This window comes from Choristoneura fumiferana, chromosome 9, assembly GCF_025370935.1.
Source record: "Choristoneura fumiferana chromosome 9, NRCan_CFum_1, whole genome shotgun sequence".
Classification (NCBI taxonomy): Eukaryota; Metazoa; Arthropoda; class Insecta; order Lepidoptera; family Tortricidae; genus Choristoneura; species Choristoneura fumiferana.
Genome location: NC_133480.1, coordinates 856,589 through 882,312, shown reverse-complemented (window position 1 = coordinate 882,312; position 25,724 = coordinate 856,589). Strand labels below are relative to the sequence as shown.

At 39.6% G+C, this 25,724-nt stretch overlaps 1 protein-coding gene across 4 annotated transcripts; it reads left to right on the top strand.

Annotated features, from left to right (window-relative positions):
* Positions 1–8,200: 8,200 nt before the first annotated feature.
* Positions 8,201–25,724, top strand: LOC141430903 (phenoloxidase subunit 1-like). Of its 4 annotated transcripts, none has more exons than XM_074091770.1 (13): positions 8,201–8,311; positions 13,133–13,325; positions 14,579–14,681; positions 17,207–17,327; positions 17,540–17,742; positions 18,531–18,659; positions 19,625–19,748; positions 20,400–20,564; positions 21,070–21,198; positions 22,046–22,224; positions 22,925–23,070; positions 23,578–23,813; positions 24,701–25,724. In XM_074091770.1, the coding sequence occupies exons 1-13, from the start codon at positions 8,201–8,203 to the stop codon at positions 24,911–24,913; spliced, it is 2,052 nt and encodes a 683-aa protein (XP_073947871.1). In that variant the 3' UTR covers positions 24,914–25,724. The 4 variants fall into 4 exon arrangements, with proteins under 4 accessions (XP_073947871.1, XP_073947872.1, XP_073947873.1 ...); XM_074091771.1 differs by lacking the exon at positions 8,201–8,311 and adding an exon at positions 9,529–10,893; XM_074091772.1 differs by lacking the exon at positions 8,201–8,311 and adding an exon at positions 9,529–11,458.

The following is a 25,724-nucleotide window of genomic DNA, read 5'->3' as shown; positions in this document are numbered from 1 at the left end:
AAATAAAAATTGTATACCTACCTACTCAGAGTAAAATATTAAAATTATAATTATTGTATCCATTCATTCCAAATAATCAAGTAAAATTATAAACATTGACTGCAACAACACTTTTAATTAAGGATTAGTAAATAATTAATGAAATGTACGTTTATTTTTTTTATTCAAATAAACAACTTTTAATTTTATTTTTTTACCTAACCAACAAAAAATTGGAAAACCCCCGACTTTATCACTTCAAAGTTCAATATCTCAAAAACAGCTGAACCGATTTTGATGAAACATGTTTAAAAACCATCGCTAGAAAACCTGATTTCAAATGAAAAAATTGCGTTCAAATCGGTCCACCCGTTTAAGAACTCCGGTGCCACAGACAGACACACATAGCGGTCAAACTATAACACCCCTTTTTGCGTCGGGGATTTAAAACGAATGATAAACTGAACTGATGCCAGTATGAGTTTAACCGAAGCAAAAACATTTGATTTGAAGTCTTAGACGTAAGTAAACAAAATCTCGACTGTTTCCGCCACGCTTACCTGGTGTGATAAATAATTAAACGGCGTCAAAACAAATTCTCATGGTATTCACCCATTGAAACAATTATCTAGCAACAATTGCTTACGAACACATAGGTAATAAACACACCATGACCTTAGGGAAGGCCCAGTAAGTAACGTCTATTTTTACACCAAAACAAAGTCCGTTATATTGTAACTAGGAAATCCGCCAAAACGCGGTTTGATTAAGAACTCATTGTGCAAGGTCACAGCACAGTATAGTCATCGGAAATATCTGTGCACTTTACTATTTCATACTAGAGGTTTATAAATAAGCAAATAAGATTATAACATAATGGCAATATCGAAATAAAAACAACACTTTTGTATTGTTATCACACCGTATCATTTAAGTGCAAACAAGGAAGAAAATAGGGAAAAAAGAACCAATTTCCATAAAATCAAGGTGCACAGATATTTCCGACCAACGAGTTTGACATAGTAAACAAAGATCACAGATACTGACAGTGTTTAAACAGGTAGAATGTTTGAGTTTGCGTTAATTTACGCAGACAGCCTTATGGGCACCCTGCCCTATAGCAGCAACTTGGGTGATATTAGTAAATTTATATAGATTATTATTATACTATTTTATTCATTCATTTATATTCATTTATTTATTCATTGTAATGTCATGTTACATATATAAGGTGTTACAATATTATTATAAGTCAATCCATGACGCCCTGTCAGGACATACAATAATTCAAGTAGAACGCATAACTACCCACAACCAAAATCAAAACAATTACTGAAACTAATTAATAAACTAATCAATAAAACAATGTCAATGAAAATGTCAATCTAGGATTCGAACAAATAAATTAAGTATAGAATAGTTATATCACGTGTTATTAAATAAATAATATACTATCGAAAAAAAATGAACAGGCGCTTCTGAACTGAGAACTGATAGGAGATCCCGAAGTGCATATACATATATGTTAGTATATAATTATAACGAACAAAACATAACGGGTGTGGCCTCTAATATGAGCAAATAATTAAAACATAGATCATACTCGTCAAACTGAACAACATTAGTTCAGCGACTTTTAAAAATAGTTAGTTTTTTTTTTACTTTTATTACACAGCAGTATTTAATTTGTATGAAAAAAGGAAGATTCGAAGACTCCATTATTTTTAAAAGTCGTTGAACTAATGTTGTTCAGTTTGACGTGGAGGATCTATGTTTTAATTCTTTGCTCTTATTACAGGCCACACCCAGTATAAATTCATAACCCTAACCTACTTTTAAATCGAGTAACCTACTTGTAGAGTGGTTCATGTGGTATGATTTGTAATATTATTTAGAGTAAATGTTCTTAATTAAACGTCACACATATAACATTTTGTTACGCGTCTATTTAATGAGTGAAAATGGCGAATGTATTTATAGTGTCCTAATGTTGTTCATATTTTGCCAATAACTATATTCGCAATTCAATGTCTCCTCAAGGTTCGGAGGCAAGCCTCTTGCATTATGACCTACCCACCGAACCAGTCCTGTATGATGTAGTCTTGATGATCGTTTAATCATTATGGTTGCATCAGTCACAGGTAGCTTTCTATTTCAATGGAATCTATCAAATGGGCGCTGTCGCTAATACAACGGTTGCCGGCGGGTGCTTACATTAGCAACTCTGTGACCTAAATTTGATCACCTTTGGGTAGCTCTACTTTTTAACATCTGGGGCTCAGGCCTGAAATATCCGTTTTCCTAAAATGTATTTTTCGCAAAATGTCTACTTTTCAGAATGTCAACACGTCTTTTCCATAATGTCAGCTTCTCAAAATGTCAGCTATTTAAAATTGCCCGTCTCCAAGAATGACAGTTTTGTATAATGTTCGCTTTTCAGAAAGTGCTTATTCTCAAAATATCTGCAACCTCAAAATATCCGCCTGCTTATAACGTTGGCATTCCAGAAAAGTCTTATTCCCAAAATATCTCCAATCATGGTCTTCAAATTTCATCTAAATCGGTTTAGCGGTTTAACCGTGAAAGAGTAACAGACAGACAGACTGAGTTACTTTCACATTTATTAGCATTGATTTTAGTAAAACACTCTAAACTACAAAAATCCCTTCGTTCGGGTACGAAACCGGTTGAGAACGAGAAATATTTGGTTTTAAAGCTAAAGAGATGTGCGAGGGTGTGTTGCGAGGAATATGTTTTTCATCAACCAATAGAAACGCTTCATTTACGCATCCTCGCATAGCACGTGTCTGGTGGAAACAGCTCAGCGAAGCGAGGTTTTTGTAGATACAAAACAATAGTGCAAAACAACAATGTGTGCGAGGATGTGTTGCTAGGATTGATTTGAAAATAAAGCAGACATTATGGGAAAACAAACATTACAAGTCTATAGTTTTATTAGTATTTAAAAAAGTGAACATAACGGGAAAGCAGAAATTATAGTAATGCTAATATTATAGGAATGTAAACATTAGGAATAGACGACTTCCTGAGATTGTACACATTTTAAATAGCAGACATTTTGAGAAAGCTGACAAAATAGAAGTGCTACTATTGTGAAAACGCAAACGTTTTGGAATTGTACATTTTAGGAAAACAGACATTTCAGGCCTGAGCCCTCAAAGCTGAATCGCTCTTAAAACAAAATGTATGTATTCCAAACTCAAGTAATTTTAAATTCACGCATGTCTCTCCCTGTGACATCATTAAGACTTTTAGATTATTGAAAGTAAAAAAAAAACGGAAGACTTGTGGGGGCGTCTCAGTTAAGGTTCTACATTCCATTTTAGATGTCGTTGTTCCAACTTTAGCATTTATTTTTAATAGCTGTATAGATGAAGGCGTATTTCCAGATTTCATGAAATATAGTAAAGTTGTTCCTATTTTTAAATCAGGTGATAAAGATAATCCCTCTGATTATCGTCCTGTGTCCATCCTATCAGCGTTGAGCTGACGCAAATGATCTCGCATTTTAATACCCATAAAATCACCCATCCACAGCAGTTCGGATTCACAAAGGCAGGTCTACTACAGAAGCGGGTCATAGTTTACTTAAATTCATATTGCAAGCTTGGGAGGAATCACATGACGCTATAGGTGTATTCTGTGACCTTTCGAAAGCTTTTGATTGTGTGGATCATGATACTTTAATTATGTGTAAGTTAAATTTTTATGGCATTCGTGGCCTCGCTTTAGAACTCATTAAATCTTACCTCACACAAAAAAGCAAAAGGTAGCGATTAACGGAACGGTATCGGAGAGATCTGTGGTCGAAATGGGAGTGCCTCAAGGATCCATTCTTGCCCCGTTCCTGTATCTTATTTATGTAAATGACCTTACTTATATGGTAAGCCATAAGTCGGGTATAGTTATGTTTGCTGACGACACGTCTACTGTTCAAGGTTAGTAGAAAAGATACCGACTTCATTGGGCCCAATGAAACCCTGTCCGTGATATCCGCATGGTTTGCTGCCGATAATTTGTTACTAAATCGTAAGAAAACTAAATGTATTAAATTCTCGTTGATAAATTCATCTAACTCGAATTCAGTTTCTAATATAAAGTTAAATGGTCTAACCGATGTGGCGACGGCACGGTTGGTGTATTTTGCTTACTTTAATAGCATTATTTCGTACGGCCTTATTTTATGGGGATCTGCTGCAGACATTGAGTCAATTTTTATCTTACAAAAGAGAGCAATTAGAGCAATTTATAATTTGAAGACGCGTGAATCTTTAAGATCTTTTTTTAAGGAAACAGATATCCTAACCCTGCCGTCGCTTTATGTTTTTGAAATAATCATGTATGTAAGGAAGAACATATGTAATTTTCCCACTAACGTCGATAAGCCACAGGCTACTAGAAACACAGGGAAGCTTAAAGTTCCATCTTACAGACTGGCTAAAACCAAAAAGTCGTTTCTGGGAAATTGTATACGTTTTTATAATAAAATTCCAAAAAATATTATAAATGAAACGGATACAAAATTCAGATCTATTGTCAAGAAGACATTAATATCAAAGGCGTATTATAAAGTTAATGGACAGGGATATTTGGAAATAATTCCGATCCGCATTAGCGATCCCTTCAAATAGCGAACCTACTGTGTTAAAAATTAAGTTGTGTTAAATACTTGTGATGTATACATATCATTTAATAATATTGTAAATCTGTTTAAAAAAAATATACCTCGTTGAGTTTCTTGCCGGATTCTTCTCAGCAGAGGTTTTTCCGAACCGGTGGTAGATTTTTTTTGACATTCATAAGTGCTTGTTATAGCCTAAATTGAATAAAGATATTTTGACTTTGACTTGGACTTAAATAGCAGCCTAAGATATAAAATATACCTAAACTTGGAAGATTCCGTATACGAAATCCTTAGAAAAATATTACTTATTTTTTTCGTAATGGCTACGGAACACTATTTTGGGCGTGTCCGACACGCTCTTAGCCGGTTTTTGTATTCTTATCGTGGGTAAAATTAATGGCCTAAAGTGGACCAGATACTACGAAACTCGAAACACCGTCTCTTTCACTCGCATATTAAATGACATAAGCGTCAGCGGGACAGCAACATACGAAGTTCGAGTTTTGCACTTTGTACGTAGTATAGGGCCTGATTGCAACGATATTACAGTCGGTGCCCTAACATAAGTAAGTAATGCGACAAGAGCGCGAAGCTGTTAAAAAAAAACATAAGTAAGTAAGTACCCACTTTTTTATGCAACTAAAGTGCTTTCACTGTAGGATGGTGCGGGTGACACTTGATGCAAGTTTTGTTTTACTCAAAAAAAGATCAGCAAGGGATTGAAATACACGAGATGCAAAAAAACTTTGGTCTCGTGTGACACATACAATTTTTCACCTCAGCAGCGAGAACATAATTTAAATGTAACATAAGAATAAAACCACATATACCTACCTGTTTACAAAACAAACATATTTTTTTAAAATAGAATCCGATTATTATCAAATATAATAATTACATTTAAAACCATAAAAAGAGTCCAGTAGCTACAATACAAATCGCATACTCATAACATGCAATCTTAACTTCTTGTACTAATGTCACACTTATTTTTTAATACTGCAAAAAGCCTCATCTCGGGGTAATTGAAAAGGTTGAACAATTAAACCTTTAAATATGATTTTTATTAAGATTTCTATTACATAAACATAAATAGATTTGTTAAAAAATCATTCAATTTAACACATAATAATTATACTGTAGAGGCCGTATACGGAATTCTTTTATAAAAAAAAAACAAGAGAAGCGGCTTTCGTGCAACGAGGTTGCATACTTTATTAAAAGATCGGGAAAATTTACATTTTGGAAATATTTCAATATATTTTTAATACCACAAATGAATTTAATTTAAGTTTGTAATCGACAAATTTGATCCTATCTCTTGCTTTTTTCGAGTTGAAGTGAAATGACAGATCAAAGTAAAGTTCAAATATTTGGAATTCAGTGAGTAGACCCAACACTGTACTCAGCATTAAAAAAAAAAGAAAAAAAAAGTTACTTTGTCTCACGGAGTGAGCAAAATGCGATTTTGCTCACTGATTTCTCATAGCAAAACCTGCCTGTTTGAGGTGCTGAGGTGAAAAATATAATATAAGAATAAGAATATGGAAGTATATTTCAGTTGTAGCCTGAATATGACTGGCGTAAAATATTTGAACATAAAGATCTATGTTTTACCATGTTTTACGAAATAAATTCAAGCTATCAGATTTTTATAATCAACTAGCTTTTGCCCGCGGCTCCGCCCGCGTGGTATTCGGTTATCGCGCGCTGTTCCCTCGAGAACTGCATTTTTCCGGGATAAAAAGTAGCCTATGTCACTCTCGGGCCCATAAACTATCTCTATGCCAAAAATCACGTCGATCCGTCGCTCCGTTACGGCGTGAAAGACGGACAAACACACAAACATACAAACACACTTTCGCATTTATAATATTAGTATGCATTAATTCAATTAAAAGCGAAGAAACGTAATATGCATGTAACGTAACGTTTAGTGATGGAACCTAATGGATCTTGAGTTTTCGGTACTTATTAATTGGTAGTAACGAATATTCTTGCAAACTCTGTTTAGCCTTACTTATGTGGCAAATAATATTCCAACCTAGAATTTCACTAATATTCTCATCAAAATTGGCGTAATAATCGGATTAATGGTGACATTAATTATGATTAAGATTTTAAATTATTAGTTTTCTCGACTCAAGTTTCGACACTTTGACTCTCTAGTCTTGTGATATTGACAGCTGTCACCCGCACCACGCTACAATTAAAGTACTGTAGTATGAAAAAGTTGGTACATAAGTAAGGGAACCGACCGTACAAGCGTACAAGTAGGAACAACAAGTAGGTGTGCCTATGTCTTCTTTAAACACGGAGAGGGATTTTTGGAAATAATTCCAATCAGAACAAAAAACTTTCTTTCCAATCAGAAAAAAATACTCTAGGATTCGAACTCGGGGCCTCGAGCACCGTAGTCCATGCGTGTCCCACTATTATATTTGTTGTATCCTTGACCTACGCAAAGAGTCGAAATAAACCATGGCTTTCGAATTAAATAAGCTTGTAATAAAAAAAGTAGATTGTACAACAAGAGTATAAAACGAGCCATTTTACCCGAGACGTTCATATAGCCTGCTCCCATAACTTGTCTGTAGTTTGTAAGAAGGTAGTCTTCAACCTTCTCTGATTTTTGAGCTATATCTTATTTTTACCCGACTGCCCGAATGAGGGTTATGTTTTTTGAGCGTATGTATGTATGGGGAAATGTATGCGTTAATTTCACGAAATGGAGACATGAAGTTTCTCATTGATAGCTCCCTACATTAGTTGGCTCCGCAGAAAACCAGCGCCGTTGACAACGCTAGTCGTGCCAACAGCACCGCTGAGTGGAGACCATTTCGGCTTCACATCATTATTGCTTGTTCTTGTATTCTTTACCATTTTGTAACTGTGTTTTTTCTTTTTTTTGTCATGATGTGTTGGCTGAATAAACATATTTCTATTCTATTCTATTCTATTACTTCTTGGCCTAGGCCATAAGGAATGTATGAAAATCCGTTTTTGTCCGCTGCTCTAACTTTTTAAATTTGCTTCCTAAAATTATACTGACAAAGGAAAATTTACAAACAGCCAACCACCACTAGACTGTATTTGGTATATTATGGATGGATGGATGGATAGATGGATGGATGGATGGGTGGACGGATGGAAGGACGGATGGATGGATGGATGGATGGATAAATAGATGGATGACTGGATGGATGGATGAATGGATGGATGGATGGATGGATGGATGGATAGATGGATGGATGGATGGTACATTTCCCCACATTGTTTGAGAAAAGCACTATACAAACCTCGGCCAGAACAGGTATTGCTGGACTTGTTCTACGACTCGGCCGTCACCCCGAACTCGTCCATCAATCCTTTACTTCATGGCCTCTGCAGTAATGTCATATTAAGAAAATATGTCGAAACTTCTTTGTTTTTGGCTGTTTACACCTGATTGCCTTGGTTTTAGACGAAGATTTTACTTTATGCACTAGAGAATAAAAAGTCATTTTATGTCGCCTAGATCCAGCTTAAACGCGAACTTTACGAGCAAGACAAGTGAAATCTTAATTTGTCAACATCATGAGCGGCAACAACAAAGACCTTCTTCTGTTCTTCGACCGCCCCACGGAGCCCTGCTTCATGCAGAAGGGCAGCGACAACGCCGTGCTGGAGCTGTCGGACCACCATTACGTGAGTAGTCCAGCTGTGGGCTGAGTGCTCTACCCATACTTACTCAAAAGGTATAAGTATTGTTTGACGACCGGATGGCCAAGTGGTTAGAGAACCTGACTACGAAGCTTGAGGTTCCGGGTTCGATTCCCGGCCGGGGCTGATATTGTATGAATAATACGAATGTTTGTTCTCGGGTCTTGGATGTTCAATATGTATTTAAGTATGTATTTATCTATATAAGTATGTTTATCCATTGCCTAGTATCCATACGATTAGTACAAGCTTTGCTTAGTTTGGGACTAGGTCAATTGGTGTGAAGTGTCCCATGATTTATTATTTATTTATTATTGTATTGTATAAGTCTTTATTGTAATAAAACATATAAAAATAACACTTAACAGAAAGATATGTACAAAGGCGCTACTTATAGACTACTTAAAGGAGTCTATTCCAGTTAAAAGGTACGGCGATTCTTTTTTACCCGGCTGTGAAGACTTGTTTGATCCGTAAGTATGTATAATGTATGCATGTATTTCTATCCGTATGTCCTCTCGTAACTACTCAACGGATGAACCGATTTTGATAAATGATACGTCATTGGATTCGTCTTGACACTGGGTACATGCTACGGTACATAAAATTCTTGAAAAAACAAAATGGCGGATTATTGGCGCCAAATTGAGTTTTCATTTTTTTTTATTCAAACCTATCGAGTAGGGTATCGAATGAAAGCTAATTATTAGCCCATTGTAAAAATATACGGGTTATAATCGTTTTTATCTAACATTTTCATAGAAATATGAATAAATTGAAAAAAAAAAAAAAAAACCCAACTGCCTTAAAATATCCTAAAAGAAGAAAACAAGTCTAGTGGGCTAGAACTCTGCTAAGTAGCTAACTTAATGTTCAACAGTTGGGATTATTCAAATCCTGACCAGCTCAAAAATCAGTAACTTTTTGGAATCAACTACAATAAAAAATATTATTATTTGAACAAGCATGTATTACCAAATATGAAATACAAAAATTGTAATTTTACATACATTAATAAAAAAAAGGTACGAACGTTTAAAGGCGGGATTTCGAGGAATTTGAAAAATATATTTAAAACATCATATCTCCAAAACCGTGACCGGGCCGAACACCCTGCATATTTTTGATAACGTACAGTCGAACAAATTGAATCATGACATGACCCTTGGTAGAGAGGTCAGTCAGTCGCGCGCGCACTCCGCGTACGGACGTGTAATTATCGATTATTGTGTTTAACCATAACATTGTGTGAAAGATGGTGCAGTGCAAAAAATGTAAATTATTTTTGTCAACGGACAAGGGTGACGTGATTCGATGTAAGGGTTCCTGTGAAGGAGTCTATCATAAAAAGTGCTTGAACATCAAGCAGTTTCAGCTGCGGAATGAACTTTGTGATGGATGTTATAAAAGTGTAGGCAGCCCTAAATCACAGTCACCGATGTTGAACATTGGAGACGTTAATAAAACTAACGCCGAAACGGTATTGATTGAAGTAAATACTAAGCTTGAGATACTTTACGGTCTGCAAAAACAAATCCAAGATTTGACCGACACCGTTGATTTTTATGCAGAAAAATACCAAGGATTGATGGAATTTAAGGAAACCGCCGAAAGAAAAATAACTGTGCTTGAGAACAAAAACGTAAATTTACAAAAAATCAACGAAGCACTTGAGGAAAGAGTTGCATTGTTAGAAGCCAAAGATCTAGAGAAAGAAGTTGAAATAATAGGTCTGGATGAAAAAAAGGATGAGAATGTGACGCAGGTTGTCCAAATAATTGCCCAGAAACTGAATATTAACCCCGATAACATCGAAAGTACTAAGAGGGTAGGCAGAGAAAACGAGAAAAAAACTCGACCCATTGTTGTAACGCTCCGATCAAAACAAGATAGAAATGTATGGATATCCAAAAGAAGGACAGTAATTACAAATAATAACATTCTACAAAATGAAAACAACAAACGTATTTATATAAACGAATGCCTACTTCGTTATATGAGGCAGCTGTTCTGGAACACTAAAACCTTGTTGAAAGGACAATTTAAGTATATTTGGATACAAAATATGCGCATTCTTGTCAAAAAAGACGATAATTCTAAAATAATTAATATTCGGTCGGACGCTGACATAAGTAGGCTAAACGCTGCAACAGCTGATGAGTAAGCCGCACTATAACATAGTGCGCGAATACACTACATGATTACTTTTGCTAGTAAAATTCAACGATTCGGCATCCAGCATTGTCTGTAATTTGGATTATCAAAAATTTACTGAATTAGATAAATGGGTAAAATACATACAGGAAACAAAACACGAATTACAAATAATTCATTTAAATATAAGATCATTGAGAAAAAACTACAGCGAATTACTTGTTCTTTTAAAAAGCAGTGAGCACAATATTGATATTATAATTCTCAGTGTAATAAATATCAGGCGGCAGGAACTGACGTTTTATAATTTAGATGGATACGAGATGTTTGCATGCACCAGAGAAACGAGACGGGGTGGCGGTCTGCTAATGTACGTTAAAACTAAGTTATGTCCGGAATTTACCAGCCCTCATGTAAGTACAATGGAAACAATACACTGTCAAATTAAAAACTTCAGTTCAACTAAAAAAGCAACGGGAATGATTCATGTGTTAGCTATATATAGGCCACCTAATACCAATAAAATAACATTTATAGAAGAGATAAACACAATGTTAAAAAAAAACCGGACAAACATGACATCGTAGTTATTGGCGACACAAATATAAACATACTGGACTCAAGTAGTATCGTAGAGAGTTATAAGTAGCAACGAGTGTACGCGAGAAGAGATGGTTGCCGGTGTGTTGACTGCGTCATGCATAGATCACGTGTGGGTGCGCGGCCGCATGCGCGCCGCCGCACACATGCTCACCAGTAAGATATCGGATCACTATATGGTCGGGGTGAACCTCGCGGACAGTAAGTGTAGTTTAGCGCGCGGTGCGAATAATCATAATAATAAAGCGTGTGCGTACAATAATAAAGCGATACGATCAAAACTAAGTGAAATTGATTGGAACGAGTTGCTATTATTAGACTGTCCGCTGTTATTATATGAGAAAATGCATGCTATATTTAGTAACATATATGGAATGTGTAAGATTGAAATACTTCATAAAAAACGGGAAACACAACCTTGGGTTAATAATACACTTAGGCTAATGATAAAACGTAGGGATGAGTTATTTAGGAAATGGAAGGCATGTCCGAAAAGCGCGAGTTTAAGACTTGAATATACGAGGCATAGAAATAAAACTAATGTATTAATAAATAAGGCTAGAAATAAATATAGAAAAACGGAAATTTTAGACTGTAAAGGGGATTATAGGAAAATATGGGCAACAATAAATGGATGGTTGGGATGTAAAAAAGAAAATTTAGATAATGTAATTTTGAAGTACCTCGGTAAAACAGATACCGTGCGTAATGTTTGCACAAACTTCGCCAAAACATTTACAGGAGAAATAGATAAAATAAAACATCACTGTAGCCATAAATTTTTAGATCGTTCAAAATATGTAACTCAAAGTAACGCATCCCTACGTTTTCAAAAAGTTTCAGCTATGGAAATTGAAAAAACTATAGATAAATTAAGCTGTCGTAAATCGCCGGGATGTGACAAAATTAGGGTACAGGATCTTAAATATATAAAAAAAGAAATTAGTCCGGTCCTAGCGAAGTTTGTGAATATGTGCGCTGAGAAGGGAGTTTACCCGGATAAATTGAAGAAATCTATTATTCGTCCTATATATAAGCAAGGCGGCCACTTGGATTATTCGAACTATAGACCTATAGCTATTTTGTCTGTAATAAATAAAATAACGGAAAAAGTCATAATTAAAAGAATTCATTCGTTCTTGGAGAAGCATGACATTATATCCCAATCCCAGCATGGCTTTAGGAAAATGAGGAGTACGTCAACTGCACTAGTGGAGTTCGCTGATAATATTAACGATAAGTTAGATAACCGAATGTATGTAGTAGTTTTATTTCTAGACTTCAAAAAGGCATTTGATACACTGGACCACGAAGTGCTACTTCTTGCTATGCAAGAGTGTGGGGTCCGTGGTCCACTGAATCAATGGTTTCGAAGCTACTTAAAGAATAGAACGTTGCGTACTATGGTAAATGGGGAGACGGGAGAGGAAGCGGAAGTTGTGTATGGGGTGCCAACCGGAACAGCATCAGCAACGTGGTGGAGCACAGCTCCACGTACATGTACGCGGACGACACGTGCCTGGTGTGCGCCCGGCGCCGACAGGGACGTCACAGTCATACAACACAAACTGCAAGCTGATTTTAATAATCTATTAAAGTGGGCTCACGATAATGGCATTCTCCTCAATGTATCAAAAACAAAATGTATTTTTTTTTATTCGACTGGATGGCAAACGAGCAAGTGGGTCTCCTGATGGTAAGAGATCACCACCGCCCATAGACAACTGCAACACCAGGGTATTGCAGATGCGTTGCCAACCTAGAGGCCTAAGATGGAATACCTCAAGTGCCAGTTATTTCACCGGCTGTCTTACTCTCCACGCCGAAACACAACAGTGCAAGCACTGCTGCTTCACGGTAGGATTAGCGAGCAAGATGGTGGTAGCAATCCAGGCGGACCTTGCACAAGGTCCTACCACCTGCAAAATTATTATTCCCTACTGATTATTAAAAGGTTCCACCCTGGGTCATGTCATGATTCAATTTATTCGAATGTACGTATCCATTTCAACATGACAACACAAACTAATGTGAATTTGAACTAAATTCCAGCCAGACAAATATAAGTCCGTGACGAACCAGCTCGTCAACAAGTTCGGCGCAGACGCCGGCCGCACCATCCCCGTCAGAAACATCGCGCTTCCCGACGTGTCTCTGCCTCAGCAGCTGCCTTACAATGATCATTTCTCTCTCTTCGTGCCAGCGCACAGAAGGATGGCTGGAAAATTGATTGATATCTTTATGAGTAAGTAAACTTTCCCTGGTATAAAAATATTTCTTGATGTGACTGCCTCAGCCTTATAATGATCGGTTTTCTCTCTTCGTGCCAGCGCACAGAAAGATGGCTGGAAAATTGTTTGACATCTTAATAACATTTTATATCTTATGACATTATATGGATTCTTGTGAGCTGAAATAAATGATTTTATTATTATTACTATTATAAGTAAGTGAACTCGCCCTGGAATAAAAACGTTTCTCGACGTGACTTTGCCTCAGCAACTGCCTTATAATGATTAGTTCTCTCTCTTCGTGCCTGCGCACAGAAAGATGGCTGGAAAATTGATTGACATCTTTACGAGTAAATGAACTCTCCCTGGAATAAAAACGTTTCTAAGTGCCTGTGCTTCAACAGCTGCCTCACAATGATCAGCTCTCTCTTCGCGCCTGCGCACAGAAAGATGGCTAGAAAATTTATTGACATCTTTATGAGTAAGTGACTCCTTGAAATAGAAGCGTTGCTCAGCATTCTTAAGCGTCTCAACAACAAAAGTGAGACGTACCTATTTACGGGAAAACTTTTTATCGTAGTTTTAGGTAGAAAGGTGCTAGAGAAATTAATATAATTAATTAACATTATGCATCTTGTTATGCAATACAATACAATACAATACAAAGACTCTTTATTGTACACCAGACATAGTAAACGATACAGAAAACAATTATTAAAATTACAAGGTGAGCAATAGGCGGCCTTATCGCTTAAGAGCGATCTCTTCCAGGCAACCTTTTTTACAGAAAGAAGGAAGGACTAGTTTACAACAGGTGGTGCATCAAAAGTAGATCAGAAAATTTAAACGTAACAGCAATACATCTACGATACATACATAATTATATCGTACATATAATATACGTCCAAAATAAATATAGGTAGTGAGATAAACAGCAACAAATAAATAAATAAATAAATTATAATAAGGCTAATAATTACAAGATGACAGATAGTGCTCCTTAAGCATAGATTTAAATAGTGACAAAGACTTTGCGCGTCGTAAGTCAATCGTAAGGAGTTCCACAACCGAATAGCCTGGACAGTATAAGAATATACATAGAATTTGGAGTTAGATAGAGGCACGGAAAGGAGAAAGTTCTGAGAGCATCGAATAGAAGTTACGTAGCTAAATCGCTCTTTGAGGTAGCGAGGAGTTGCAGGGTTAAAGAGAGTGCCGTAAAGAAGGTTATGCTGAGTAAGTATTGAAACCTAACTCCTCTCCACAGACATGCGAGACGTGAATGATTTGCAGTCACTCTGCTCGTACTGCCAGCTGCGGATCAACCCGCACATGTTCAACTACTGCCTCTCTGTTGCCATTCTGCACAGGTAAGCTACACACACCACATGCCACAGAGACCTTAAGACTGTTCTATGAAGGTTTCGTAACAGGTTAGTTGAAATCTATCTATCTAATACCTTTAAACGAGCAATTCTTGTATATGTATATAATCAGAATCTCGGAAACGGCTCCAACGATTTCGAGAAAATTTGGTATGTGAGGGTGTTCGGGGATGACAAATCGATCTAGCTCGGTCCTATCTTAGGGAAAACGCTTATTATCGAGCTTTAGTCCAAACAAAGCTCGGTCGCCCAGGTACTATCGCCAAGTGGCGCTAGAATCGTGAGGTCTGTTGGGCAACTTAGACATTTGTGTCCCGTTTGTGATTGGTTAAATACCTAACTAAATGAGTCAATCGCAAGCAAGACTATAACTTCAAATCAAACAGACCTCTCGATACTATATGTCACTTGTCTAATAGTAGTTCAGAGAACAATCAAGCTATTAAAATTTATTGACAGGTAACAATCAATAACAATGACTACCATTTTCTTCCTTCTCTTTCACTCTTCTTCTTTTTTTTGCAGGTGATAGGACCTTGTGCAATGTCCGCCCGGATTGCTAACACCATCTTGCTCGCTAATCCTGCCGTGAAGCAGCAGTGCTTGCACTGTTGTGTTTCGGCGTGGAGAGTAAGATAGCCGGTGAAATTACTGGCACTTGAGGTATCCCATCTTAGGCCTCTAGGTTGGCAACGCATCTGCAATACCCCTGGTGTTGCAGATGTTTATGGGCGGTGATTTCTTACCATCAGGAGACACACTTGCCCGTTTTCCGTCCAGTCGAATAAAAAAAACTTTCAATATCGAAGGTTATTTCAGACATAAATGGCGCCGGCTCTGGGGTGGAGCAAAAGGGAGCGGTTGTTCTATTGACCAGATGGCCAGGGGCGTCATTTTCCAGTTTTCAAAGCAAAATAAAAATATGATGGCACCTTTTGAGAGGCGTGGAAATGGTGTAGACTATTGTTAGTTACTACTCCTCTGGTAATTTGTTGGGCTCACACGATACAGGCTCGACCTAGTGTGTGAACCACAGTTAAACTTTAGTTCATAAGTAGCATGGCGATAATATTGTGTTGTAATATCTCTACTAGCTGTCCGGCGAACTTCGTACCGCCTACTTAACAGGCAAACAATGAATGTCGTGTTAACTTTTAGCTAAACAATGTAGGATTTTACTAACGTAACTGAATGAGTATAAATAAACATAACGTTAAAGTTTATTAGAATAATAAGGATTAAATAAAACAAAATCAGGTTAGGACACCATTATTATAAATGATTATTTCCAAAATTTATATTGTGGTTTTCATTGAGGTTGTGTTGTGAATGTGAACAATACGGTATTTGACTATTTTGTATATGTTTTATATATTAAAACTACACAATGCCTGTTATCGAATAGAAAAACAATTTTTAAGCTACCTTTTCAAATAACAAAGTTATAAAGGTTTGAAATTCAAGATTAGACAGAGAAAGACATACTGGCATGTGACGTCACACGCCAGTACCGTCATACTTGCTGCATAGAGAAAAGCGTTTGAAAAAGAGACATGTATATAGATTTTTCAAAAAATCACTATAAATCCTATTTTCAACCGATTTAAATTTTCTCTTCGCTAAACACTATCTGTATTTTAATAATAATATTAAGATATGGCAAAATCAGGAGTTGTCAAATACCGTATTGTACAAAATTCAAGATTCTAAACCCAGTGCTGAAATTTCAAGATTTTTCCTATCCCGTGAGAATATCGGATAAAAAGTAGCCTATGTGTTATTCCAGATGTCCAGCTACCTACATACCAAATTTCATGACTCTAAGCCTAGCGGTTATTATTTCGAGATTTTATCTCTATTGTACCTTTTTTGACAAATTTTAACCTAAAATTGCTAAAAGTGGCTCCAAAGCGGTAACGTTTCGTGTGCTCTGCCTTCCCCATTTGGGAATACAGGCGTGGTGTTTGTGTGTGTGTATCCCTATCCCGTGGGGATATCGGGATAAAAAGTAGCCTATGTGTTGTTATTCCAGAGGTCCAGCTACCTACATACCAAATTTCATGGCTCTAAGCCCCGAGATTGTTATTTCGAGATTTTATCCCTAGGTATCCCGTTGGAATATCGGGATAAAAAGTAACCTATGTGTTATTCCAGACGACCAGCTAGCCACATACCAAATTTCACGGCTCTAAGCCCAGCGGTTGTTATTTTAAGATTTTATCCCTATCCCGTGGGAATATCGGGATAAAAAGTAGCCTATGTCCGTCTACTGGTTCTAAGCTACCTCCCCACAATTTTCAGCCAAATCGTGCAGTCGTTCTTGAGTTATAAATGGTGTAACTAACACGACTTTCTTTTATATATATAGATGACTGTGTAATCCAGTTTGGTAAAAAAATCAGTATCTTATCTTATTTCGCTCTATTTTAATTAAAGGCTAGAGCCAGCGTTGGATATAAATTACTTTTTGCGGGATTATCAAAAATTAATTAGCCATTGTTTTCTTCTAGGCCTGACACGAAGGGTCTGAACATCCCCACTCTTGCCGAGAACTTCCCCGACAAGTTTGTGGACCAAAAGGTGGTCCGTAAGGCTAGAGAAATCACCACCACCGTCCAGAAAGGCGAAAGGGTAAGTGTCCATTAGCACCTTCCTCTCCCCCGAGACAAAATATGTGGAGTAGGGAAGGGTGCCACTTATCAGTACGTCACATTTTTATCACCTAGTAAGTCTACAGTTGTTGTAGACTGAAAGAGGTTGATCACCTTTATTCTTTTTAGTTAAATACATTATTAAAGGTAGAGTTTTTCCTGTCTACAATCACCACATCTTTACTTCCGCAGACACCAATTGTGATTCCCCAAGCGACCGCCTCAGACCTAGAGCCGGAGCAGCGCGTGGCCTACTTCCGCGAGGACATCGGCATCAACCTCCACCACTGGCACTGGCACTTGGTGTACCCCTTCGAGTCAGCGGACGTCAACATCGTGAACAAGGACAGACGCGGCGAGCTCTTCTACTATATGCACCAGCAAATTATTGCAAGGTAATGAGGGATTTAAATAAAATTATCATAGTAAATAGAGAAGTAGTAGGGTCGGAAAACGTACGTCTTTTGACTTGTGAGAGTTGTGAGTGCACCTACACGATCTTCGGCTTATATGCGTCCAACTACTGGGTATATTGTCTAAAGGTGGTATCAGACGGTTCACTCGGATAAATGTTCTTTCGAGTGAATGCTTCAGTTTTCATTCATTCCATGTCCACACGGCTTAGCTGGAATGACGTAAAAAAGAACATTCATCCGTAGTTTCCTTCAATATGGCGTCGAATGTAGTCGTGCGAGTGAACGTTCTCTCTGTTTTCAGACTGTTTATTTTCTTTCATTCGGAATGAATGATGCCGAATGGTGGATCGGTTCATTAATGAATTCACTTTGTTTCCCTTTGTGTGTTTAGACGTGTCATTTCGAGTGAAAGATGCCGAATGAAAGACAGAAATAAACGAATAATGAACCGTCTGATACCACCTTAAAGGTGACGAGAATTGAAATTTGTATGCATTCTCGCGCGCCAGCCGCGGCCGCCGCCGTAAAAACTTTAATTCTCGTTTCGCCACGCCTCGTCTCGCCTCGCGGGTGGAAAATCACCTTAAGACACTTGGAATCCCAATGGTTATCACCACGGGTGACACTAGGTATTTACCAACCGTACAATACCGACCTGATATTTGGTGTACACGCAAATATCGGATCGGATTTCCATGTCGGTATTATCCATGCCGGTAAATAGTTGAGTAGCATGAGCGTAACAAATAAATAAAATTTTCTTGTAGGTACAACACGGAGCGGATGTGCAACAACTTGGCTCGCGTGGAGCCCTACCAAGACTTCAGGGGCCCTATCTCCGAGGGTTACTTCCCCAAACTCAACTCACAAGTAGCCTCTCGTGCTTGGCCACCCAGGTAATATTAACCTACTAACAAGTGCTTAACCTACCCTACCTACTCGCTTTGGAATGCCATGGGCAGGCCACCACGCCCACAACACAACGCTCGAAGAATAGGTAGGTTTCCCTTTGAGACCTTATACGTGATCCCCGGGTGGTGCCAAATTAGTGACACCATATTGAGTGGTAGAGCCAAGCTGCTTTGCAGCATAAATCAGGCCGGCTGTAAATAAATGTTATCTATTCTTTTGGTGATAATAAATAACAATAATAACAAGAATGAAAACACTAACGCATTTATCATCATCATCATCATCCCAGCCTATTTACGTCCCACTGCTGGGCACAGGTCTCCTCTCAGAATGAGAGGGGTTGGGCCGTAGTTCCCACGCAGGGCCAGTGCGGATTGGGAACTTATTATTTATCAAAATAGGTTCAGCCAATTCGGCCATTTACAAGACTTTGAACTTTGAAATAAAATTGTCTGGAGTTTTAGAATTTTCAAGTTGGTTATTTAAAAGTGTAGGTATCTAAATTTAAAATAAGAATTATTGTATCTACTGCAGAATTTTCATGTATTTGAAATACCAGAATACTTACAATATAATCAGATGAGGAATAAATAAATAAACATTTACTTAACATAAAATCATCTTTAATCGAGACTCCTGGCGAAAAAGGTTTGTGATGTCTCACGCCCGCCCACCCCGTACCACGAAAGGCGCGTGCTACGCGGAAACGATACAGAATTGTATGGAGAGCGATACATATCGTTTTGTTTCGCCACTAACATAATACTTTCGGTCATCGTTGATTTTTCCGCCTGCCCTGGAAACACACTTGATAACAAAGTTATGGACCCAATTGCAAGGTGTTGCGTCCAAAGACGTACCTAGCTTCTATAAGTGTTCGGATTGCCTTGCCAAAGCATCCACCCTAAACCACTACGGTTGTCCATCTAACTTTGACCCACACTTCCAGGTTCGCGCACTCGCGCATCCAAGACCTGGACCGGCCGGTGGACCTGATCCGTGCCGACGTGTACCAACTGGAGATCTGGCGTGACCGCTTCCTGGAAGCCATCGAAGCTGGTGCCATTCTGCTGGTACTTTTTACGGTTCCGTAGCCAAAATGCCAAAAACGGAACCCTTATAGCTCCGCCATGTCTGTCTCTGCCTGTCTGTCTGTCCGTCCGCGGCTTTGCTCAGGGACTATCAATGCTAGAAAGCTGTAATTCTGCACGAATGTATATGTAAACTATGCCGACAAAATGGTACAATAAAAAATTAAAATAATATTTTTTAGAGTACCTCCCATAGACGTAAAGTGGGGGTGATTTTTTTGCTCATCCTACCTTGTAGTGTGGGGTATTGTTGGATAGGCCTTTTAAAACCATTAGGGGGTTGCTAAAACGATTTTTCCATTCAGCGATATGTTTGTGGGTGGAAAAATTTGAAAAAATCAGAATGGTAGTTAAGTATATCAAACTTACAAGGAAAGCTATAACGGTTAAGTTTCCTTGAGAATTATTAGTAGTTTAAGAGTAAATAGCAGCCTAAGGTATACCTAACCTTGGAATATTCCATACAAAATACGAAATCCTTAGAAAAATATGATTTTTTTTTTTCGTTATAGCTACGGAACCCTATTTCAGTCGGGTCCGACACGCTCTTTGCCGATTTTTATACTTTACCGTTGTTTGCAGCTAGCTTGAAAACTATCTACGTTGACTTTAACTATAACGTTTACCGTGCAGCCCAACGGACGCACTCACCCGCTGGACGAGGCGACCGGCATCGACGTGCTCGGCAACCTGATGGAGTCGTCCATCATCAGCCGCAACCGCAGCCACTACGGCGACCTCCACAACATGGGGCACGTGTTCATCTCCTTCGCCCACGATCCCGACAACAGGCATCTTGTAAGCTTCACCTTATTCCATTATCTACTTAAGTTATTAGTCCTTTTATATTCGCGCGTGGTTTATCACAACATCGTACGTCGTCCCATCACTACTTCAAAACTGGTTTTATCATGATTTTTTGCATTGCCTTTCATTCATCATCAACATCATCATAACCATCATCATGAGCAGCGCGCGAGTGACGCGCCGCTAGCCAACTCACGAGAGGCAAGTGTGAGTCGTGACTTTCCCAGAGCCTCGGCTCGCCTCGAGCCGTGCTCGATCTGGGAGGATTATTGGGCACGAGTCAAAGGACTTTCTTACGATTAACGAAGATAGGACTTACAGAAGATTCTGTGGTGGCCTACAAGTTTGGTGGAGAACATTACAACATGCAGTCTCTCGCAATTCCACCGTATTTAAAAGTGCCGTACCAGGCATATACTTTCCAAACTACTTCGACAATAATTTGTTAAAGTGACTACACTCAGAACCTGAATTCTAACGCTTATTTCCCCGGCAGGAGAATTTCGGAGTGATGGGCGACTCAGCGACTGCTATGCGGGACCCGGTCTTTTACCGCTGGCACGCGCACGTAGACGACATATTCAATCTGCACAAAGCTAAACTTCCGGCCTACACTCCAAGACAGGTAACTAAGTCGAAATCAAAAGGTCAATTTACGAAACCTTCAAACAATGTCATTCATTATTGTAAGAAGAATGTGGCACGAGAAATTCTACAGAAAGTTGCAACAAATGAATTACAGAATGATCAATAACATTTTCATCGCATTACTTTTGCCCAGTAAGCGCTCCAAACTTTACTTATTAATTGAATACGAATACCGATAATGTTATTGTTCTCCCGAGCACATCTTATAATACAGGGTGGAAAGAATTTATGAGCCCTGGAAGGAAACTGCCATAAATCCTTCAGTTAGCTTATTTTACTTAAAGGAAATATTACTTTATTTTTAAAAAGTAACAAAGGAGCATTCAAAGTTTTATTGAAATTCACTTGTCTCACCCAAAAGTTGAACCAGCTAAAAATTCACAAGGCAGTTTTCTTTCAGGGCGCATGTTTTTAATAACGATAACCAGTGTCAAACCAGCCGTCAAATCTCCGGAGATCCTTCGTCAGCTGTATATCTACAGTACTTGTGCATGATCCGCCCGGATTGCTACCACCATCTTGCTCGCTAATCCTGCCGTGAAGCAGCACTGCTTACACTGTTGTGTTTCGGCGTGGAGAGTAAGACAGCCGGTGAAATTACTGGCACTTGAGGTATCCCATCTCAGGCCTCCAGGTTGGCAACGCATCTGCAATCCTCCTGGTGTTGCAGGTGTCTATGGGCGGTGGTAATCTTACCATCAGGAGACCCACTCGCTCGTTTCCCATCCAATCGAAAAAAAAAACATCGTTAAAATCCTGTGTTTATGAGGCTACTTCAAAACACCAGGCTACCACAGCTTCTCATTTACCTGGTAATCTTCCAGCTGGAGTTCCCGGCGATCCGTGTATCCTCAATCGGCGTGGAGGGCCGCGGCGGGGCCAACACGCTCCGTACGCAATGGGAGCAGAGCACGGTGGAGCTGTCCCGCGGGCTGGACTTCATGCCGCGCGGCAGCATGCTGGCCCGCTTCGAGCATCTCCAGCATGACGACTTTAACTACGTGTGAGTAACAGCCTATCACTGGAACGAAGTGCAAAATTCGAACTTTGTCTCTTGCCGTCCCGCTGACGCTAAATAGTAGAAATGAAATGAAATGAAATCGTTTATTGCATGGCCACAGGATAATTAGATTGTACAACAAGAGCATAAAACGAGATTTACCGAGGAGCGGAATTCTCATAGCAAAAATAAAATGTCAAGAGGGATTGACCATTGTGTTTTATCGACTGTCGATGTTTACTTGTCAGTTAGCACGATATGTTTAGGCAATTAAATTAGACCTGTAATGGGGGAGGCCTTTGTCCTGCAGTGGGACACTATAGGCTACCAAAAAACATAGACCTGTGTGTTTGTTACAATTTACACATAAAACCGAAACTGAAATGTTAAACAGTGTAACTGACGATAGACTAACTTAGCTATCATAGGAGCTATCATAAGGTCGCGGGTGAGCAAAGAAATTATTTTAGTTCATTAATTTTATCTATGTGTTCAAGTGTTCCGAGAGAATACGGTACGGGGGCTAGGGAACGTCAAAAGGGAAATAAAAAGGTGTAAGAGACACCTATGGTATTATGAAACGTCCGCTTACACGATTGACTATTGTCCAGATTGTGTCAGTGTTCAGATATTTTTGATCATATCACCGAGACGATCTTAATGATGAGGAATGTATCAGAAATAATACGGCGCGGTGTTCCAGGATTGAGGTGGACAACACAAGCGGAGCGAGTCTGATGGGCACCGTCCGCATCTTCATCGCGCCGGTGGCCGACGAGCGCGGCCACACGCTGCCCTTCGAGGAACAGCGCCGGCTCATGATCGAGCTGGACAAGTTCTCCCAGGGCCGTGAGTATTCTAACTTAGGAGTAACCTGTAAAGGGGCTAGGTTCAGTTAAGGAATGATTTTGCAGGTGGTAGGACCTTGTGCAAGGTCCGCCCGGATTGCTACCACCATCTTGTTCGCTAATCCTGCCGTGAAGCAGCAGTTCTTGCACTGTTGTGTTTCGGTTTAGGATAACAGTCCTCTTCCGGCCTTCCACTAAACAAATAGCTGAGTCCTCCCTACCCGTAATAAGCTCCAGGGAGTTGGGGACGTGCAACGGGGTTTGTTTAACCGGTGAGAGTCCGGAACTGTCTGGGTCCCCCTTTCCCAGGCGTCCATAATGGATTTTTCCCGACTGTACGCCCTCATTCCTAAAAAGCACCTCATAAAATAAAATAAAACAAACATCAAAAAGTTTTATTCGCGTTTAGCTGACTCAACCCGTTGTACCGTATGCTGTATTTACTGTACTGTCCTGTAAGTTGAAGGTATACCGTTACATCTTTAGCTAATAATTGAGGTCTCTTCAGTGCGTCCCGGGAACAACACCATCCGCCATCGCAGCACGGAGTCTTCCGTGACCATTCCGTACGAGCGCACCTTCCGCAACCAGGAGCGCAGGCCTGGAGACCCGGGCTCCACTGAGGCCGCTGAGTTCGACTTCTGCGGCTGCGGCTGGCCACACCACATGCTGCTGCCCAAGGGGACGGCGCAGGGATACAAGATGGTGCTGTTTGTGATGGTGTCCAACTGGATGGAGGACAGGGTGAGTTCATGTTATGATCAACAGCCCAGCCTCTACACGCCCTCTGCTCTGCGGCTTGGGTCATAGGATTGGGAACTTCACACACAACATGAATTTAGAGGAATTTAGAGATGCGAGCCTAGATTTGAAACCATGACCCTCTGCTTGAGATGCCACACCTACTTAGGTCAAACCACTAAGCCAATCCGTCTCTTATATAATTACCAGTCTTTAACGCTGGTTTTTTTTATTGAAATCCCGGGCTCTTGCTATATTTTCCCTCGGAAATGTTGGGATAAATGTAGCCTATGTGTTATTCTACAGATTCAGCGTTCGTATACCAAATTTTTATTCAAATCAGTCTAGCCGTTTTAGCTTGAAGGAGTAACAAAGACACGCACGTACAGTCGAGAACAGGGTGGGAGGAAGTAGACAGAGGGAGCCACTTACCACTGCTCGTAATATGGCCGTATAATGCTACTCCGGTTTACAAGTATGTTCATCATCATCATCATCATCATCATCTCAGCCTATATACGTCCCACTGCTGGGCACTCCTCTCGGAATGAGAGGGCTTGGGCCGTAGTACCCACGCGGGCCCAGCGCGGATTGGGAACTTCACACTCACCATTAAATTGCTTCGCAGGTTGTGCAGTTTTCCTCACGATGTTTTCCTCCGCCGTAAAGCTCGTGGTAAATTTCAATTGTAATTTCGCACATGATTTCCGAAAAACTCAGAGTTGCGAGCCGAGGTTTGGATCCGCGATCCTCTGCTTGAGAGGCCATAGGTCAAACCACTCGGCCGCCACGGCTACTAGTATGTTAACTCGGCTAAATTATGAACAGTGGCGAGTGGCTTCATTCCGATTTGCGTTGGTTGCTCACAAAATGATCTACCTCATCCTCAGATCGAGCAGGACCTGGTGGGCTCGTGCAACGACGCTGCCTCGTACTGCGGCATCCGGGACCGGAAGTACCCGGACCGGAAGGCCATGGGATACCCGTTCGATCGGCCCAACCCTGCGCGCGCGCTGTCGGACTTCCTACGACCCAACATGGCCGTCCGGGAGTGTTCCATCAACTTCACCGACGCCACCAGGGTCAGGGGGCAACGGTCATAGAAGATTCAAGGATCATTCGCAGCTCTTTCACCTGGAATTAATGCCATTTTTTCTAGCTCTTTATCCATTACAAGTAAGAAAGGAAGGTCCTTTTTGTTTGTATGGTTGAAGAGAAGAAAAATAACGCAGCGATGTTAGCTCGATCTTGTTTTATTTGGAAAAGAAATTTGGACAATCGCCTTTATGTGTATTAAGGTGGGTACTGACCAACGTTACGAGGTGTAATGTAACATGTTGCACAGCGAGCATTCGTGCAGTCAGTACTTAGTGTTACGGGGAAACCAGCGAGCAACGAGTGCTCCACCCGGCTGTCGGTTTTTTGGCGAATCCTTTGACTGTTACGCGGTTCAGTCAGTACGCTGTAACAAGTCAGCCATCTTTACTGAGAGTGGCTGGCGAATATGGAGCACAAGTTTTGACGAGCAACATTACGCAGATTTTGAGAACACAGCGAACATGCTCAATGCGTAACATGCTCGATGCGAATGTACATTTCACCTCGTAACGTTGGTCAGTACCCAGCTTTAGGGTGTCGCAGGTAGAGCCACCTTACATTTCTTAGCGAAATTTTTTGATTCCCTTTCGATTTGCTATCGAACTGTGAGGGGCTAAAGATAATAGATGTCCTAAAGGAATAATAGTATACGTAAGTAGATGGCGTGGCCTGCGACAGAAGGAACTTGTAAAGGAACAAAAGCGAACAAGGAATGGCATCACTTCCAATAAATGAACTATCGCGAATAATCCTTTAAGTGATTGGGAGAAACGTTCTACAGAGAAATTCTAGGATATTCCAACCCATTTTCAATAA

Bases quoted from the DNA above. Each gene is read 5' to 3' on its own strand.
- LOC141430903 (XM_074091770.1), top strand. From the start codon at position 8,201: ATGAGCGGCAACAACAAAGACCTTCTTCTGTTCTTCGACCGCCCCACG. The intron at 13,326-14,578 runs GTAAGTAAACTT...TCCTCTCCACAG, and splicing joins ATTGATTGATATCTTTATGA to ACATGCGAGACGTGAATGAT. The intron at 19,749-20,399 runs GTACTTTTTACG...TTTACCGTGCAG, and splicing joins AAGCTGGTGCCATTCTGCTG to CCCAACGGACGCACTCACCC.